The sequence below is a fragment of the Gambusia affinis genome, linkage group LG19 (genome assembly GCF_019740435.1).
Source record: "Gambusia affinis linkage group LG19, SWU_Gaff_1.0, whole genome shotgun sequence".
NCBI classification, from domain to species: domain Eukaryota; kingdom Metazoa; phylum Chordata; class Actinopteri; order Cyprinodontiformes; family Poeciliidae; genus Gambusia; species Gambusia affinis.
The window spans coordinates 11,382,465-11,402,329 of NC_057886.1; the positions used below are offsets into that span (position 1 = coordinate 11,382,465).

Below are 19,865 nucleotides of genomic sequence, written 5' to 3' on the forward strand. Positions count from 1 at the left end.
GACAGTCGGCAGTTTCAAACCAGGACATAGCTCAGAAAAAGAGCTGTGAAAATGGTTTCATTGCAGGTCCAAACCCAAATCACATATGGACCCAAACAACATCTATTTTAGAACATGTTCTTTTGCTTTTTGTAGGCCTTAAATAAAGAGAAATATATTAGCTGCTCGAATTGACACCAGTATTTACAGGGAAGTCAAAATTCACAACTGTCACAGATTTAGACTTAAAGGATTTTTTACAAAGTGGTCAAAGATGCATGTTTTAACGTTTGAGATGAGAATCATTCTAAACAGATAAACAGAAGCAGCTGATGTGTTAACGATTTTAGCTGCTGGAAACTGCTGCTAATAATCTTGGCTTTAAGTTCTTGAAGAAATTTACCCGCGGGCATGCAAAAGCATGATAAAGCATAAAAAATGCATTTTTATGTAATTCCATGTAATGCCAGACTGAAACTTCTTGTACTGCACAGTTCAAAAGAGTTTTAACAAGTCTTCTATTGAAACATCAGTGAAGACTGACTAGAATCTAGACTGATGTACAAGATTGTAATAGAGTTGTGCATATACTTTTGAACATAACTGAATATATAAAACTAGTAAAGTGTCTATTGATTTAAAAAGCTTTCAAAGGTCACTATGCAAAGATGCATTACTCATTTTTACCATTTTCATAATTCACACAGCAGATTGTTAAAAATGATTTGTTAGTAATTTGTTGCTATTGTTTCTCCTATAGTGACGTGCTTTAGTCAAACTAGTTTATCATTTATTTAACCACATAGATGTATTCATATTTAATTTGTACTTAACATTTCAGAACATTAGTGTCTGCATGACGGGAGCTGCAAAAAAATTAAAATTAGAGACACAAAAGAAAACGGGAACTATAAAAGTAATATTAACAGACATTCCACATTTAAGTTGCCTATGGGGAGTCAAATTATTGTTCTGAAACAAAAAAGGACCCCTGGTGCGTCAACACCAGCACACAACATGAAGAGAGGAGAAGGCTCACAGTGTCCTATATTGCAGCAGCTTCCATAATCCACAAGAGCAGATTTTTATTTTTTTTCATTTCCAATTGGATGCCAGCCAGTACGGAGGATTTCTCCACTGCTGACATTTCATTGTCCAAATGAGAGGACATATAATCTAATGAGGTTTGTAGCCAGTCCTGCAAAGGATATTTCTACTGACTGGACAAATTGTTGCTTCTTGATTTAAATAATGTAATGAGAACGGTGTGAAAAAGTTAGTTTTGTTTAAGAGACAATCTTGTGCCTAGTGCTGAAATTTCTTTATTTAGTAAAAAGCAGAGAGGGCTATCTCGGTTTGGAGACATATAGTGATTTAGACATGAGGGAATGAGGCTAATAACATAATGAGTGAATTCCAACAAAATAAAACAAATTATTTTCAGAAAATTAGTGGTGAGTGGATGCAGTGGGAACCCCTGTTGTTCAGTATTTTTCCTACAAAATCCTTACAATACAATTTTTTATTAGACCAACAGACTGTGTGAGTGGGAGTTGAGTATTTTAAGTACAATATCGTGAAATGTAAGGAAAGTTTTAAGTAGGCAAAAATTAGATTTTGAATGAGGCGTGGTAAAAAACTCAGCATTTTACCATTATTTCTTGAAAAAGCCTGAATACAGAAATAAGTAAATAAGTGCTGTTGCCTCCAGGCTGTGGTGTATAACCCTCTACCAAAGTCATGTCTGAATTTTTCACTTGATTCTTTTGAAAACAGTGTCTATATTTTTAGTCAGGCATTTGCCTATAATTTTGTATTTATCTATTTCAACTTTGAAAACGGTTGAGTTGCTTTGTCACATCATGAAATTGCCGTATCAAGTGTCACTTCTCAGGAGCTTGCTTAGTCTTTTATTGAGTGCAAAAATACATCAGTTATCATAACAGAAAGTTGCAGAATTTCATGTGGTTAAAGTTTGCAAAACACAAACACATTTTCGGCATTTCTGCGCTGTCATGAAAGTGTGCTACAAAAGCTGACAGAAAGTCTGAAGTCTCCACTCGCAACAAAAGCACATATGGTTTTCACAAAAGGCCATTCACCAGTCCAACAGAGCATTCGTAGCATTCTTGCTGTTTTGCATGACTGCTTCTGATAAGTTATTTGCAGATAGAACAAGAACCGACAATTTCAACAGGAAAAACAAATTCTCATCTTTACAATAAAGCATTGCTAACAGAAACATTCAAAAGTAGAGTTCACAACAGGATATAATTTATAAAATTTTTCAGCATTTGGTGTTAATACATATTTACTTTTATTAGTTTTAATAAAAGGAAAACTTCTATTTTAATATTTAATCCCGAACTCTAAGAAAATGAGGCTTTTATCAAGAGATGTCCAGAGATCAGAATCAAGACAATTTTTTTTCCAACTCATTGATATTGAGCCATTCAAATACTGAAAAACAGATTTTTTGGAGGTTGTGGGTGTGTATTTATCTAAGGTGTACTCTGTACTAAAACATAAGCTATTTCTGATCATAAAAAAGTCACATAAACACAAGCTGAAGTAATCTCGTGCAGGATTTCCTTCATTTTCTGTTTGATTCACAACTACTGCAGGAAACCCTGCTGCACATTAAAAAAAAAAATCTTTTCTGTGTGTTAAAATTCTTCAAATAAATCTTAGGATTTATGAAACTGCCGATTGGTGAGTCAGACCTCAAAGAAAACTGCATCTCAAAAAGGCTGGCTGAAGTGTCTTTAGCTTTATTTCCTTACGTTCCTTCTAGTTCATCGGGGAAAAGAAGGGTCCTTAAAAACTGTCCATTTCAACATTAACAACAAATTTTAAGCTCCAAAAACTATTAGTTTTATTCATGATTAATGTCAAAATACATTAGATACACTCCATTCTGTTTAAAAATATATATCAGTTGATCAAAACCTTTATATCAGTCAAGAATGAGACATTTAGGACCAAGCTCCATGTAGTAGGAACATTCAAAATGTCTGTAGAGCGCTGCTCCCATCTGACATAGCCCCTACATTTGAATGTTTTGTCATTGACAATACACTTACAGAAACATCAGGAGACCAGGAATACTCAATGCTGCATTCATTCATAAACTTGGATAATTACAACCCACATGGGGAGTTAGAGATTGTCCTTGAGGGCCAGACCAAGTCCCTGTTCTCGCCGAGTGGTCAGCTGGCATCCACAGTTCTGTCATTTAGCTAGGACTGGGCAGCTGTCCGATGTCGCTGTTAACCTGGCCAGAGCCAGTCCGTTCAGAAAGCTGTTCGTGAGCATGGCAGCTGCTCAAAGGGCAATGAGGTATTAAGCATAGATTTGCAAGAATAAAAAATGTCCTCTCTCTCTCCCTCATAAGCTTCTGGTCTGTTTTACACGCAAGACAAGCCATAAGCATAGGAACGTACACACACACACACACGCACACACAAGGTCTTACATAATGTTGGGAGCACGCTGCATCAGCCTGTTTTGACGCAGCATACTCACTGTGCATGTTGACAGAAAGCATGCACTGCTCAGACTCATGCATATTATTTTGGACAATAGTGAAGTTCAATCTCATAAGCATCCGCCTCATTTTGTTATTTACTTCGGCGTCTCACTGCTTTTCGAACAGCCAAAAAAAAACTCAGAGCATGTAGTGCTCGACCACAGTTTTCTGCAGCACATCAAAGCCTATTTGAGCTCACATTCAACAAGGGAAACAGTGCAGTGTTGTCAAAATAAGGAACAGAACTACCGTGAGATGTTCTCAAAGAGTTGTCAAATGACAAGTAAGCTTGCGAATGAAAAATAAAAAACAAGACAACAGCAGGTCATATCTTAACAGCAGACATATTAAACAGCATTCAGTGTCTTCCTCTGCAGAGAGAATCAATTTAAAGTATCCGGGAATGTCTTCAGGGTTCATATGTGATGAGCACGTGATCTTTTAAATCCAATAAACACCAAGCCTTAGAGACCGTGGTGGATAGTCCAATGCTACCCTTAGGGTTAGACAATATCTGAATATTCAAAATTCAGATCCCTTTGCAGGACTCCTTGAATTGCATTCTTAGGAATCAAAAGCACGGTCTTCGCAGATTTCGAGAGCAGCTTTACTTGCACTACCAAACACTTCTACATTGGCGTCAATCCAAGGAACCACATTCCCCGGCATGTAGGCCGAACAGTTAGCCAAACCCATGATGTCCACCGGCCGTAGTACTCTGTCCCACATGTTGAACTGGCTCAGCTCGCCAACAAAGGCTTGGGTAGCATCAAAACGCCCTCCGACGATGTCCTTATTGGAAAGACAAAACGATATTTACATTACATAGATTTTAAGAACAATATATTAAGTACTACTTCTATATGGTAAATAGCAACATTGTTTAGCAAATAATTATTTTCTATTTCTTCAGAAGAATCCTGACCCCTACAATCACCTTCTTTGTTTGTATTTGGGTGGAATAGATTTCAACGTTGATTCTCAGCCAATCTCACCAGGTTGAGCAAGAGTTTGACTCTGACTTTACTCTGAGCAATGATGGATGCTGCTGTCGACTGTGAAGCTTAATCAAATGATGGCGATGACAGTGAAGATCAACAGAACTTTAACTGGTCTGACTCTTCAAATTTACTGGTTTCCTTACCTTTTCTTCACTTGTAAAAAAAAAAAAAAAGCCAGTTTTAAGATGATTTGCAAGAACTTATTCTGTATAGCTTCATAGTAACTTTGATTGAAATGTTTGCTGAAGATCTTTAATAATGAATTCTGCCCTCTGGAGTGTGCCCTCATTTTTCCTCCAAACCAATTCTATCTGTTTTATTGTAGCCATATTTTTCATGGGATCCAAACAGAATACTTTCAAGTGACTTAAACTATTTGCTACAAATTCTCAAAAAACAGGTAAAAATTTGTGAAGAAAGAATTTGATTGAAAAGACCAATAATGAGAAAATGAATGAACGGAAAAATGTGAAAAAGTTTGAGTTGCCTATTGTCACCAAAAGTATAGAGCGGAGGAAGCTTGGAAGACAGATTTGACCTAAACTAAGTACAATTGAAAACAAAAGGGCAGAACAAACATAAAACTGCCCGTGACTTATTGTTATTTATGTGACAATAACATTAAGTCCAGTCAAGAGAGTTTTCCTGAGTTTGACCAAAAAAGTCTACCTAGTAGCTTTAGGATGCCTTAGTGTTGATCAGCCTCCAAGCCTTGTGCAATCTGCAACAATCTCAATTGAGTTTCTTGGTGAAAAGGAAACCAATGCCAACCCCTCCGGCTCTGAACTAGTGCTTCATGGGTATACATATCTCAGTACACTTCATTCACATGTTCTTTTGAATTTCCTTAAGGACACACATGCAATTTTCAGGATTTTTTCGAGCAGTTTGTGAGTAGATGAATGACGTTATAGTAAGAGGGCCACAGTAGCGTGAGAAGAGACTCAATGCCTCCTCCCCTGTGCTCCCTGCTCTGTGCCTCTGGCACTCAGGATGAGGGAGAGTCCACAGACGATCCTACTGGTACAAAAGCATACACACACTTGTTCTTTACTGACTAAGCCTTCAGGCTCACCTGTTCCTGGCCCAGGATGATTACCCCTCCAGGTTTAATTGGGTGCCAGGGGGCCAGGTTGTCTCCGGTGCCGAGCCGCTCTCCATCCTGATAAGCCTCCCAGAAGCCGTCTCTGGTCGTCCAGGTGATGCAGATGTGGTGCCAGCGCCCGTCGCTCACTGACAGAGGGAGCTGGGCCACCTGGGTGGAAGTTAAGGGCAGAGGAAAGGATGATGTGAGTCACAGACACAGGTCAAAGGAGAGACGGTGATGATGAAGGGTAGGGGAAACAGGAAGCAGGATGGGTTGGGGAAAGGCAAGAGTTAAAATGTGGCATGCTAGAAACAAGGACAGCAATTAGAAGGGTTACAGCTTCAAAAGAAGCAGCTCCCTGCAGAGACTTCTCTGAGCAAGAGAGACATTTAAAATTTAGATTACCTAGGTGACATCAAGGGATAGAACATCCTTCAAAGCAATCAGAATGCTAACAGCAAAACTCTGTCCTCTTATGGGTTTCTGCTTTGTTCATAGATCAAAGGAAAATAACCAGTTATTTTACCAACCAATGACATCATTGTCTTTTGAGGATTAGCACGAGATCATGAGTGTGCACTGTAACTCATTAGCCTTTTTTATTGTGAGACTAAAGGACTGATTCGTAGTCATATGTCTCGCAGCAGATGTAGGTCTGGACGCAAAGAGACTTGAGAAAATGGAAGTGATTGAAAATAAAATTCTACTCACTCACAATTACAAAGCATACTGACCTCATCAGAGACACCAGGTGGTGTGCTTTCATTAGGGGGACCACAGAGAATACTCTGAGTGTTGTTATGATGTGTCTATCATGCAGGCAAACCAAAGCTTCTGGATATTAAACTGGAAAATAAATTCTTGTCAAATATTCCTCATCACTTAAAAATCAAAGCAATCACGCTTCATATTCATAGGACAAACTATGACTCACTCGTGTTTAGTTAAATGACTGCATTTTCAAAAAATAAAAGATGATATTTTTGAGTCATTATTTAATAACAATGCTTTTATTTATATAAGGTTTTATGAAAGCTTTCCAAAGCAGAAAACCTTAATAATAACATCTTTGCCTCAGGCCAGCATGGGGAAATTGCTCAAAAAAATAAAAAGGTTGGGGGCTGCGTTTAAATGTTATTTGTACCAGGAAAGCTGGAATCATAGTATATTTTTCATGTTCTGTGGGAGTTTGAGTTCTGTCTGACTTCTATGCTCTGGTTCTCTTGTTTTGAGTTGTTATTATATTATGTTATTAAGCTCTATGTGTTTCTTTTTTTGTCAAACAGAAGTGCCGGGTTCCTTCTTCCACTAATCATCCTCATCAGTAGCCTATTCACTCTCCTAATGTAATCTTTTTCAACTTTGGACTGCAAGTATACTTAGGATTGTCATTAAGTTCTCAATTTTTGACATGATCTTGGGGTCCAACAGAACACATGGATTTAACTTTGTGATCCTATAATCAAAGCCCTACATTTCATGACAGTCAACTCTTTCTATGTACCATGGAGAGCAAAACAACCTGATGGTAACTACTGATTGACTCAGCAGTCTGTCTGCAGTAGGCAGTTTATTTTAAAAACAGATATTCTTACTCTCAATGCCCGTTGCAGAATTCAGTGAAAGACATGCGCACACGTAAAAGCTGTTCCTTTAATCAAGTTAGCATAGGTCTATGGGCTATACAAAACATGTTCATTTTATTTTTTGCACAAAATCATTCTCGGATAATGAGATTTCCCCTCCTCAGTTCAGCCTATTTTGAGCTTGTTTCAGAATGAGCTGTTTTAGGACCTCTTGTCACTTTTATGCAAATAAGCTGCTGCTGGCCGCATTGCCAACTCAGTGTTTACACTCACACTTTATGCACGGGAAAATGGCTGCAAGCAGATGCACACTGGTACAACTGTGAAGTTGAAGAAATGGAGCCTCCTGCACAACCATCAAGGAAGCAACAAATGGTTTCTGAATGGTAAGTCAACAACAAACACTTGTCTTTTCCTGTAGCCATTGTACAGTGCATACAAAGGTAAAACCAGCTGACCAAAACTGTTCATCTTCAGCAATGAAGTGGGAAGAATTCTGCTTCGGTCGCTTGGTTCGGGACTTAGCTGAGGTTGTTATGTGAGGGTCAGTACCTGCTTATTGTGACTTAATATTTGGGAGGTTTTTGAAACACCAAAAACATTAACTTATTGCCAGAAAATGGCTGGTTGTTTTTTATTTTTACTGTTCGAGAAGTGGTAGGGACTCAAATGTAAGTAAAAAAATGTGAATTTTGCATCTAGGTCACCTCTAACACTCTAAAGAAGTTAGATGGATAAAGAAAATGGCAGCTATGATTTGAATTTGCAATGCTGCAACTTGGACCCATATGACTGAGTAAATCGGACCAGTAAATCGGAGAAAACTTTGCAATGTCTCTGTCATCCCATCAATATGATAGTGTGGTCTGATCTAAAATGTTTGTGGTTTTGAAATCATGACATAAGGATACCTTGAAACCAGAAAATGATTGATGCTTAGAACAAAGACAGATGCAGATGAGGACAATTATGCTGGTCCTCTGGGAACGATTTCAGAAGTGCCTTCAATTAAATACATCTTTTATCACCATTGCAATAAACAAATGTAGGTTTTGGTCAGATGAGCTTCAGATTGAGATTTTCAGCAACAAATACTCCAGAAGGGTCTGACCTAAACAAAGATTCAGCTCACATCTATGGTAGAGTATCTTTGATGCTCTGGACATAATTGTCTTGTAATGGCCTTGAGAATATTATCAAGAGTTTATGGTGTCAAAATTTTTTTGATACCAGGAGAGTTTACATAAAATCTGGTGGACTTGAAAATTTGTCAACTTTGGACAGAAGACAGAAGAAAGAATGTTGATCCAAAAGACACCTGGCTATATCAAAGCAGAAGTGGTTCACAAAACACAAATTTCTCCCATTGATGTCTCTGTGCCCACACCTAAAATCTGTGAAAGCCTGTGGAGTGGGCTGAATGGCAGAAATTACCAACTGATTTGGATAAACTAGAGAAATTGTGGAAAGAGCAACGATCAGAAATCCCTTCATCCTCCGATCTTGAAAAATACTTTAAAAAGTGACTGTTTCAGTGGGAAAGAGGGTTTATAGCAAGGTTGTCAACAATCTGATTGTTTGTTAAAGACAGTTATTCAACATTTTTCTTATCCTTTGAATAAATATACTCAACATTAAAGTTGAATGCTTAAAGTTTAAGTGCAAGATTATTCTACTACAGTGTTGAAATATAAGATGAATTTATTTTATGGCTTTTCCACATCTTTATATTGGTGGTAAGTAACACATTTTTCCATGAGAATCCTTCTTTTTTAGTAAGTTAAAGCAAGAATGAGCAAATCCAGGCAATATCTCTGATGATGTCAACAAAATTGTATCAGCCACAGAGATTTTGAAAATCATTTAAACATTTTTTGGGGGATTCAGTTTTTTCTCCTTTGGAAAACAATCTCAGAAAACACCAGGAGCATTAGGGATTGGAGCATCAGACTGCGCATGCAATATGGCACAATATTTATGTGTGGCTGGAGGAAAAGCACAAGCCTGTTTAAGATTATGCTGGAAGCAACATTAGGAGACATCAACAATCTCCTTGTGCAAAGGGAAGCAAAATCTGGGGGCAGAGGCTGATGTGTAACAAGTGGGACTCTGACCCTTCATAATGACACATAAAAATATAACAAGACAACTCTGCACTTTTCAATATTGTTAAGCCAACCTTCTGCTTTCTCTTTAGTATGCAGTATGAGCAACATAAACAATGCAGCTTGTTGGACACTGCAAGTAAATTCAACACACTGATGTGCTACTGCACACCTGATCCTCAAATTTACTAAACTTAATTTAATTTCTTTTATTTCCACAAGGCTTTTCCTTTTCCTTTTAAATTTTCACCATTTTCCAATGGGAACCTTTCATAGAAAGTGGCAGCTTTGCTATATTTCACGTTTTTGGTCTCCATTAACCTCCAAAGCACTGCAGCTTCTCAGTTTCTCAGCCCTTTCTACTTTCTTCCAATCGCACGCTCATCCCTTCCACCAACTCTCTCTGATCCAGCTGACGTGAACCCATGTATAATGCATAGTGAGAAGAAAACTGAGGGGAGACCTGCCTGTGTCAATAACACACAGTGTAAATAAGAGAGTCGGGTAGGAATACCAGTTTGGGATAATTTTAACCAAGAATCTGAGCAACTGAGTCTAGGGTTTTAAACTGAGTCATTATGCATAAAACTGAATTCATCCCTGCAGCTTATATTACTGTAACAATGCAAATACTTCAAAGTAAATGCCAGAAATTATGCATGTTCCTTGTCTAACCATATTCAGTGCTGTGATAATTGAAATTGCACTGACTGTATGGTTAGAGTAAGGGATGAAGTCCAAATATAAGGCCATCCAATGAGCACACACAGCAGCCCAAATTCTCTAATGAATACAGTTATCTCTGGGTTTGAGTGGAATGTGGGTCAGCCATATTAAATGTTTATATGGTACAAATTTTAGTATTCAGAATTAATTTTCAATGATTTCCTTCTCAATGTGAACTCACATGAACCACCTGCTTGTTTCAAAAAACAGAGACTTTGTCTTTTTTTATTTTATCAGTGTCATTACTGAACCAACTGTGTTGGCAGGCAAATAATGCACCATTTTTGTTTTATCTTTCTTTGCAGAAAATCAGCCATTTCAAAGCCAAGACAGAACTCCTCTCCCTCTGCAAGTTTATTCTTAACTGACAGAGTTAAAGCTGCCAGGAGATTCTCCTTTAATCCATGCCACCAGGAGGCACCGATAAGCTCAACAGTGCCTTTTTGCACACTCATTTCAGAAATAGACACGTGAAGTAAAGACATTATTTTCTTGCTGCCTTGCTTTGGTTTTTTAATAAATGATGCTTTTAAAGTGAGCTAAAAGTTGTTTATTATTAATAGATTTTTTTTAGTATAGTTCTGATCCATTAGACTGTGAAATATTTGTATTATTCCTTATGCTTTAAAAATATTTTAATTAAACTTTTTTATGGTGCTCCAGATAATATTTAATATTTGTGTCAATATAAAAGTAGCTGAACATGTCTTTTATGTGTTTGGAATATTCTACAAATGGTCCTTCAAGTGGCACCAAACAAACCCACTGATCCCTTTTAGCTCAGAATGTAAAGTTAACCAGAAAAATAATCAGACACATAGCAGATCAAAGTATTGTTTTAGTTTTACTTAACATGTTTCTTGTGACTGGAAGTAATAGTACAATTTTGGAGAGACTCAGTCACAGTCTCAACTTCAAACTGATTTGTAGAGAGAGTTAGAGAGTAGAGTGATGGTAAAGTGACCTTCTAGTCTTAAAGATTTGAAGCTCATCAACAAAATACCAGTTAAAGCAATTAGAAGAAGCATTTTATTGATTTAAATCAAAAATATAATTTAGAATTTAAAACCGCCATGTGGATGCACAATTCTAAGCTTAACTGTGTATGGAAAATGTAATGAGGAATAAACTTCTCTGTAGACTTACCTTGTCATTGACCAGTAACTCAATAGGATTGTTGCCCCATTCAATCAGAACTATCTCATTGGCCTGTCCAGGCACGCCATAAGAGAAAGGGGTTCCTATGCCTGGACTGGCGCTGGACTTGAGCCACATGCAAACAGTGAAGGCGTACATCTCCGGGAGGCTCTTCTTAATGCGTCCGTACAGATAGTTGGTGCGAAGAGGGAAGGACACTTTGAAGTCCTCTGGGGACTTAAAGGCATTATTACCTATGAACAGATAAAATATATAAAATTGAGCATAAACATGATTAGCTTTTATCTCTTAAAGCAACATAATGTGAGAAAGTAGGGAAGGATATGTTTATATTGCTCTCTAGTCTCAAACTTCAATGAAAAGAAAAGTGTTAAATCACAAGTTAACATCAAATAATGCCAAAAAGTAAATAACAGAACAGTAATACTTATTATTAGTAAGTCAAGAAAACAAACCAACAAGCTGGGAAAGAACAGAATATTTTGAGTTCAGATTCTAATTGGACCATAATTTATGCGCTAAAAATTGCCTCTAAATATTTCAAAAAAATATTGGAATGGTAAATTGTTACTATGGATAGAACCACAATTTTAAGACACTAGTGGATTTTATTCCCTCGAACTGTTCAATTTATGTTTTCCAGAACATTTTAACCTGTATTTAAGGTTAAGACCATTTTTAGTACCAAAACTTAAGACAATGGTTTTGCTTTGTGACTACAATTTCTGCTTGGGATTTCAAACATTCTACATTAGGATGGCGACAAAGTACATAATTTATGAATATAATAACTACTCCTTGAACAGACTGAAACATGATATTAACACCACCAGCTTTTAATTAAACGATCTTATCAAAACAAATCTAATAGGTTTTAATCCAAAAATAGTACATCTGGTTTAAACCATTAGTTTAAATTAATGAAATTCATTCTTTGGAGTTTTGTAAATTTTTTTTATTTTATTCATTTTTTAAAATTTTTTTTATAAACTTGAATCAGCCAGAGGTTCTTTTAGCAAAAATATATCTCTTTTTTTGCAGCCATGTCCACTTTTGTTTGTTCTGTGTCCTTCTGATGTTAGATTCATGAACATTAATCAATGTAAGAGAGAGATCTAGTTGTTTTGATGTTCCCTGCAATTTCTCTGTTACCTCAACAATTTGAAGTGAGTTGCAAACCCAATGAACTTCACTCATTTATTCACTGAGGTCTCTATAGAACTAGTTTGATACTAGCTTTTACAGAATGCGTGGAAGTCTCATAAATGTTTTAATGTAATACACTTCCATAATTTGGTATTTTAGTGGCTGAAAACATCTAAAAATAATTTGGAATTGTAGAATCCTAATTTTAAATGGAGAACAAGTATAACATTTTAACAGGTTATTTGTATAACTGCCACAATTTTTGAAAATGGACATGCAAATACCATAGTATTTTGAACAATTAGCATTAAAGTGACAAAGAAGTGGCAAACATTAAAAATCAGCAATGTGGCACTGACTGTGTTTACATTTGTGTTGTCTCATTATCAAACAATAACCTACCATTAAATTTTATTTATTACTATTAGCTTGTACAGGAAATTACAGTTTTTCCAATAAAAACTATGTTTTTATCTTTAAAACATAGTTTTAAACCCACCACATCACATATTAGTGCAAGTCAATATGCTGCAGTAACCACACAGTGTAACCACATCACGTTTATCTTCCTCTGATATCAGTGTCATACCCAATACAAAACTATGAAAAAGTATTTTCCACCTTATAGTTTACAATTTTTTTCACTTGCAAATTTAACCTGAGTAAATAAAAAAATGTAGTTTTTTTAAATGATGGTTTCATTCATTAAGCGAACAGAGTTCTCCAAAGCGGCTCTATGTGAGAAAATAATTCCCCCCTAAACATAGTAGCTGTTGGCACATACATTTGGTGACAACAACTCTCAACAATAGAAATCAATCTTTAACTGATGCATTTAGTTTAGCTGCTGTGTTTAGACTATGTCTGTGTGACAGAATAGTTTTATTTCAGTTACATTAGAGCTTTGTAAAGATTGCTTGAGGTCACATAACTGTAATTCAATTGCATTTAAGACCAGACTTTTGACTAGGTCTGATTTTTTTGAGCCAGTACAAAAACATCATACATAAAAATTTTAGATTTGTCACTTTAGTTCACAGAAATATTGTCCCAAAAGTCTTGGGGATCCAAAAAATGATTTTTGGTCAACGTGAGAAAGACCTTTGTACGACCTGCTGGATTAGTTATTGATGAACTCTTGAAGTAATATTTGTAGGCAGCAGGTCGTATTGGAAAGGTTCAATGCAGATTTCATTCAGATATGTATTCATGTGTATTTGATACTGAGTTTAAAATTACAATGAAAACCAACCCAATGCCTATTTTTAAAATTCATTGAGAGTGCAAGTTGTATAAATTATTTCACACTGGAACATGAATATATCAAATAAATCATCGCAAGCATTAAAAAAAATGTTAGAAAAATGTTTTTGGGTGCATGATGGGTGAACGTAAACTACTCAGACCCCATAATTTTTGGCTCTGTTTGCCACATATGTGTTAATCTTCTTTCCCTCTCGAGAACAGAAAATCTCAAATATTACGTGCATATTAATTTTGTGCAGCATTTCCCGTCATGTAGCCTCTTTCAAAAAATACTATTGTCCTACAAGGTCAATTTCAAATAAAATGTATGTACGCTGTCTCTGCACATTTCAGAGCAAGTCCAGGGAGGAGAGGAAAATTGCATTACGGAGCCATTGCAGCAGCTTTATTTATAGGTAAAATCCTTACCTTTCTATCTCACAGAACAACACAATAAATCCCATCCCCGGAATTCACAGCAGGAACCCTCTGACATTGATGTGATGGAAATTGAACTAAATAAAACTCACAAGCAGGTTCTGCACTGAGAGGCTTCTGAATCAAGATATACACATGTTCTTCTATGCAACTGAGACATTAACATCAGCTATCCTGGCCTCATCCCCTGACCAATTCTGCTAAACCTTGAAGAAATGTCCAGTGAAATGTGAAATAGATTTCTTAAGCATTTTTTTTTTTCTGTTGGTGGAAACATTTTCAGTATTTTGACATCTACAATCAAAGACCAACCTAGGAGGGCTGATGCTACTTGAACAGTTTTTACACTAATTAAGAACATTTAGCAGTTGCTTTCCAAGCCTTACTTTTAAGACCACCAGAATAGCTCTATGAGCAAAAGGAGTGTGAAGGGAAATCTTTACATCACTGAAACCTTATTCAGATATTGACTAATCGCTGCTAAATTAGTAAGGCAAAATTTCTGTTTAAATATAAAATTGGCATTAAAATTTGCAAAATTTTTCACAGCTCCTGATGCATCATGCTTACTTTTCTCGAGCTCCGCAATCCTCTCCATGAGGGAGTTGAGAGCGCTTTCGGTGCGTTGGCGGTGGGCCGCGGTTTCATTGTAGAGCTGGCTCTTCTCCTCCTCCAGCTCAGCTACCTTACGGAGGAGCTGGGTCTCCAGTGCCCCAAGACGCTGGCGCAGCAGCTCACGGAGCTCTGGTGGCAGGGGAGTCAGGGCTGGGGCTCCGCCAGCTGATGAGTTTGTGCTGGGGAGACGCAGGCTTTGCTGCTGGGAGGCACACGACAGACACAGATTAGAGATAGACAGACATTAAATCCTGCTAGCCGTCAGTGCAGTAGATTGCTGATCAGACAGCTCTGCTATCTTTTTGGCAGCGTTGTCTTTGATGCATCAATCTCTAAATGAAGACAGCATGTCCCTGTGGCTTGTATGGGCGACCTGCCAAACACCCGTGACTCTGTGCAGGGTATTAAAGGTAGACGTCACCCCAAGTTGACACCACGATGACAGATGGTTTGTTTCTGGGATTTTTCTGTTTTTTTTTTTTTGGAACATGGGAAACATCATGTGCCCACGCAATGAAAAACTGCCCTCAAATCAAATGTCTATTTCAAATATTACTCTGCTGGCAGTCAGGAGCACATCCCAGTCTGATTACTTTTTCACAGAAAAATTCAACCATCTAAATGCCTGACCGTAGCTTTTTGGTCCAGAAGGCAACTGCTGCAAACCCAGTGCCTTCCAAAAATAGTCATACTGCATCACAACAGTAGACTTTCATGTATTTTATTGGGATGTTATGTGATAGATCAACAAACAGAAGTGTGTAATGAGTTGAACGAAATCATACATGCTTCCAGCATTTTTTGCAAATCAAAATCTTAGACTTTTAGCATGTATTTGTATTTAAACTCTTTTACTTGGATCCTTGTACATAAAATCCAGTTCATCCAGGAGTCTGTGCCCTGATCACGAAAGATATTGGCAACATTGGGTATATCCCCCAAACATGGCTTCTACATGGTGTTGTAGAAGGGTTAGGGTTAGGGTTACATAGTGTTGACAGCATTACACTATATACATAGGACTGCTCCTAGATGGAGCACATGTTTGTACATACCGCTGTTCCCACATGTGCAGCTGCACTCAGGAATCTCATGTATAAATGTATGTGTAGATTATCTGTGTCATACAATAATATAATAGTAATTTTAGTGAACCCTGTTTTTAGTACAGTGAGATTTTTTTCAAGATTGTGGAGACATTGGCGTCATCATTTATTTGTGACTCAGTGACTGTCATATTATTCTGTGTTTGTCTGTTTTTCCTTTTATTTATCATTTGTGTTTAATATGGACCTCTTTTGTGTCTGGAATAAAGATTGATTGATTGATTGATTGACTATAAGCTTTTCTTGAGCAATAGTAAAGGGAATGGTTGACCTTGCAGCAACACAACAACTCTAAGCATACAATTAGAGCTACAATGAATGGGGTACGTCAATTCAACATCATGTTTTACAACAGCCTAGTCAAAGTACAGTGCTACCTCCAAATGAAAATCAGGATCATTTGTGACAAGACTTGAAAGCAGATGTTCCCAGATGTTTTCCCATGTACAAATATTTTAGTGGCAGAAATACAAATGCTTGCCACATAGCTAAAATTTTTGTTAGTAAAAAAACCCCAACATTTTGAGAAAAACAAATAATTTTCTCCCACTTTTCAACTTTTTATTGAAGTTAGTGGCCCTGATGTGGCAAAATTTAAAGAACTTCCAGAGGTATGCAAATTTCCATCTAACTGAAAATCAGTTAAGTGAGAAACTGTCCACTTTTTGTGGAAACATGCAACCAGAACAAGATGAGTAATGATAATTAAGGTTCAGCCAATCAAGGGTGTTTAAAATAGACCTGTTTGGAATTCAGCAAAATATGCGTGTTCTCTAGTAGCATATCCTTAATTTCATTAGAACAGTAGACTTTTATGAAATGAGAGAGGTAGATAAGGGTTAAAGCAGCAGAGAGACGGATCAATGATGCAGCATATTGTTCACAATAATAAATTCAGAACACAAGCCTTCTGCTTATTTGCAAATAGTTCTCCAGGTCACCTCATTAGTGGCTGAGCGTGACCCTTGAGCCCTCTGGAAAATGTAATAAACAGAAAAACAAGTGAAAAAAGTGCCACAAGCAGAGCAGAAGTCTCAGGTGTGGCATGACAATACCGCCAAATATTTGAATTAGTTTGAAAATTTTATTGCTGTAGACCAACTAAAATCTCGGGGAATTAATTTAATCATCCGCTATGAATAATTAGTCACACAACTGCAAATAAACAAGTGTGTGAATCCCACATAGGACAGGCTCATGCATTATTCAAGAAAACATTGCAATTCCCACCATCACGTGCAATACTTCACCTTTGACAAGATGTTTTTTTTTTCTTTTCAATAATACCTCACAGATAAATCTGTCTTAGTGAATGTCTTTGGATCAATAAAAGCATAAAATTGGTTTGAGAGGTCCCATGCACCAGATTAACCCATAACAAGCCATGTAGCATTGACACGACTGTTTACAATTAGAAAACAGAGTAGCTGCTTAGAACCTCCAAACCATTAGGGGGCCCCAAGCACCAGCATTCTTACAACTCATGTTTACAAATCAAATGAATGGTACATAATTAGCAAGTTAAATTTTGTTGTAATTCATATATAAAGTGGTAGGATTCTAAAGAATTTGTCTAAGTAAGACATGTAATTAGCATTTTAGATCAAGAGTGGTGTTTTTGTACCTAATGAGCTTTTTACTTGAAATGCTAATTTATTTCAGCAATTTTATTCAAAAGTAATATCTGCTTTTACATACAGTTTTTATATATAATTTGAAAAGTTCACTTTTGTTGATTTTGATGAGAGTATGCAGCTAATGAAAACATAAATTCTGAAAATGAACGTAGTTATTAGTGTCATGGAGAAGACTAGTTTGTAAGTCCTCGAGTGAGATCAAGTGAGTTTGATGGTCAATCAAGACCGTGGTCATTATAGCAGGCATTGTGAGGTCAGTATTAGCTCCCACTGGACCCATCAGCATGGTCATAATGTTTGTAAGCAGAAAGAAGGTAAGAAGAATTTAGAATTTCTAAGTAAAATATTAAATTAATTAATCTATTAGATTATTAACAGCTGGGTTATTTTTCTTCTTAGTCTAGGCAAGACACCTAATGTTGTCTCTAGTTCCGGAGTGTCTTTAATTATGAAGTGTCCTAGATATGTCGTTGTGTGGTTACTCTTGAATCACTGAATCCAGTGACAATACTTGTTTTTATGAGTCTTCCCTAAGCTATTAAGTGGTCTTTACTCCACATTAATCTAAAAGATGTTTTACCACATATTTTCCTTCCACTAAGCTTTCAGTTAGTATGTCTGGATACAGCATACTGTGAAGAAACAGCTTGTTAGAGCAATTATCTTTTGCACCTTTATTATCTGTCAAGTGAGCAGAACATGGCAATAATGTAACGTTTCTTTATATAAGAAAATAGGTATTTCAAAATATTTGTCTTATATAATTTTCCAATTTTCTGAGAAACTGATATTTTAAGGTTTCATTCACTGTAAGCCATAATCATCGAAATGTACGAGAATAAGTGCTGATAATATAACACTTTGCTTGTAAAAAAAAATCTATAAAGTCTGAGTTTCACCAAACATGATAACTGAAAAAAAGCAACGTTTGACAGTTCAATTTACTATCACGAAAAACGTGTGATATAAAATGGTGGATTTTTGTGTTATGCTGTTGCATGTCTGTGCCGTCTTACCTCTAAATTCTCCAGCCGACCCTTCAGGGTCTGCATGGTTTTGCCCAGGTGGTCTATAGTTTCACCGGGGTCCCGGGGCAGATCTCCCATGGTGTTCTTCCCGTACTCCTTCCTTCTGGAGCCCTGACCCCGGGGCTTACCCTGCGCCATCTCATCGGCTGCCGCCTCGCAGCGCGCCAGCTTGGAGTTGAGCTCTTTAATGGTTCCCTGTTGGCTCACGATGGTCTCCTTCTGCTGCAGGATAGTCTCCCGAAGCTGGATGATGGTGTTGCGCAGCTCATCCTCCACGGGGCTGCTGCTCTGGACGCGGTTGCCTGTGGGGCCATACCCGCAGCCGGGCTCTGCGCCCGGGGGGATTGCGTTACACACGAACCGACTACCTGTTACATCTTGGCTGCTCACCATGCGCCCGCTGACCAGGTACAAAAGTCCAAAAACTAAAACCAGCATCTTGGATGAAATGGGAATTACTAATGTCTTTAGGAACAGGAACGCAAAAAACACCTGAAATTATGTAAGAAACTTTTTACACCGATTTTATGAATTTAGTATAAAAGAATACCACATCCAAAGTTTTACGGGAAAAAAATAACACCTAAAATTTATGAAGCGATTTGGGGAAAAAAAAATCCGCAGTGAAACCCCATAGTAGTATTACTTGTCCATCAACCACATGGTCGGTCCGCTATAACATACACACACACACACACAAAGACAACCAAATCGTCCAGCATTTAAAACTCAGTCAATTCAGATTTTGATAAATCTACTCCAGAAAGAAAGAGAAATATAGAAAGAGGAAAAAGAAAAAAAAAGTTGAACCCTGTTGGGTTTGTTATCTCCAGCAATACAATCCTCAGAAGATCCTCAGCTGTGCGTCTTTCCTCTCCGCTCCGTTGAATTGTCAGTGAGCGGTGCCGAAGAGACAGCGACGGCGCTCAGCAGATTATTATAGGGGTGGTGCGCGCGGGCGCTTCCGTTCATCACTTCGTGCGCTCCGGTTATTCAGCCTTAGCCTGCGTCATCCGCCGAATCCCAGCGGATCCAAATCATGCCATGACATGCTTTGAGTACATCTCATTGACTATACGTGAGTTCTTTAGATATGTGCTGAAGATGGCAGATGTCAAAGAAAAGGAGGACTTCACAAGGTTTTTTTTTTTTATCTCTCTCTCTCCCAGCGTTCCTCCGTTTATTCACGGTAACAACTTGACTGAAGAAAAGTGTTGCTTCCTTTCTTTGGTCGCCTTAAAGTACGCAAAGTTTCACATGGAACATGTTTAATTCCTTCTCCCGGTACCTTTGAACATTTTAGACTGTGACATTTTTAGACTGTAAAACAATATAATAAAACTAATTGACTGTTTGTGCAATGTGAGAATCAGTCAGAATACCAAGACCCGTGGTGAACTTTTGAAGGTGCCACAGAGATCCCCAGCTCAGATTACCTATTGAAAGCAGCTATTTGAGGAGGAGAATTAATGCTGCAAT

The 19,865-nt window shown here is 37.4% G+C and overlaps 1 protein-coding gene across 2 annotated transcripts; it reads right to left on the bottom strand.

The window, feature by feature from the left end:
- Positions 1–1,872: 1,872 nt before the first annotated feature.
- Positions 1,873–19,292, bottom strand: nptx2a (neuronal pentraxin 2a). 2 transcript variants are annotated; one of them, XM_044101174.1, is made up of 5 exons: positions 18,375–19,292; positions 14,571–14,817; positions 11,160–11,404; positions 5,585–5,764; positions 1,873–4,300 (listed from the first exon to the last, which is right to left on the bottom strand). In XM_044101174.1, the coding sequence occupies exons 1-5, from the start codon at positions 18,822–18,824 to the stop codon at positions 4,073–4,075; spliced, it is 1,350 nt and encodes a 449-aa protein (XP_043957109.1). In that variant the 5' UTR covers positions 18,825–19,292; the 3' UTR covers positions 1,873–4,072. The 2 variants fall into 2 exon arrangements, with proteins under 2 accessions (XP_043957109.1, XP_043957110.1); XM_044101175.1 differs by having other exon boundaries at positions 1,879–4,300; positions 14,571–14,814.
- Between the last annotated feature and the right edge of the window lie 573 nt (positions 19,293–19,865).

Bases quoted from the DNA above. Each gene is read 5' to 3' on its own strand.
- nptx2a (XM_044101174.1), bottom strand. From the start codon at position 18,824: ATGCTGGTTTTAGTTTTTGGACTTTTGTACCTGGTCAGCGGGCGCATG. The intron at 5,765-11,159 runs GTAAGTCTACAG...ACTTCCACCCAG, and splicing joins AGTTACTGGTCAATGACAAG to GTGGCCCAGCTCCCTCTGTC. The intron at 4,301-5,584 runs GTGAGCCTGAAG...CTTTCCAATAAG, and splicing joins TCATCCTGGGCCAGGAACAG to GACATCGTCGGAGGGCGTTT.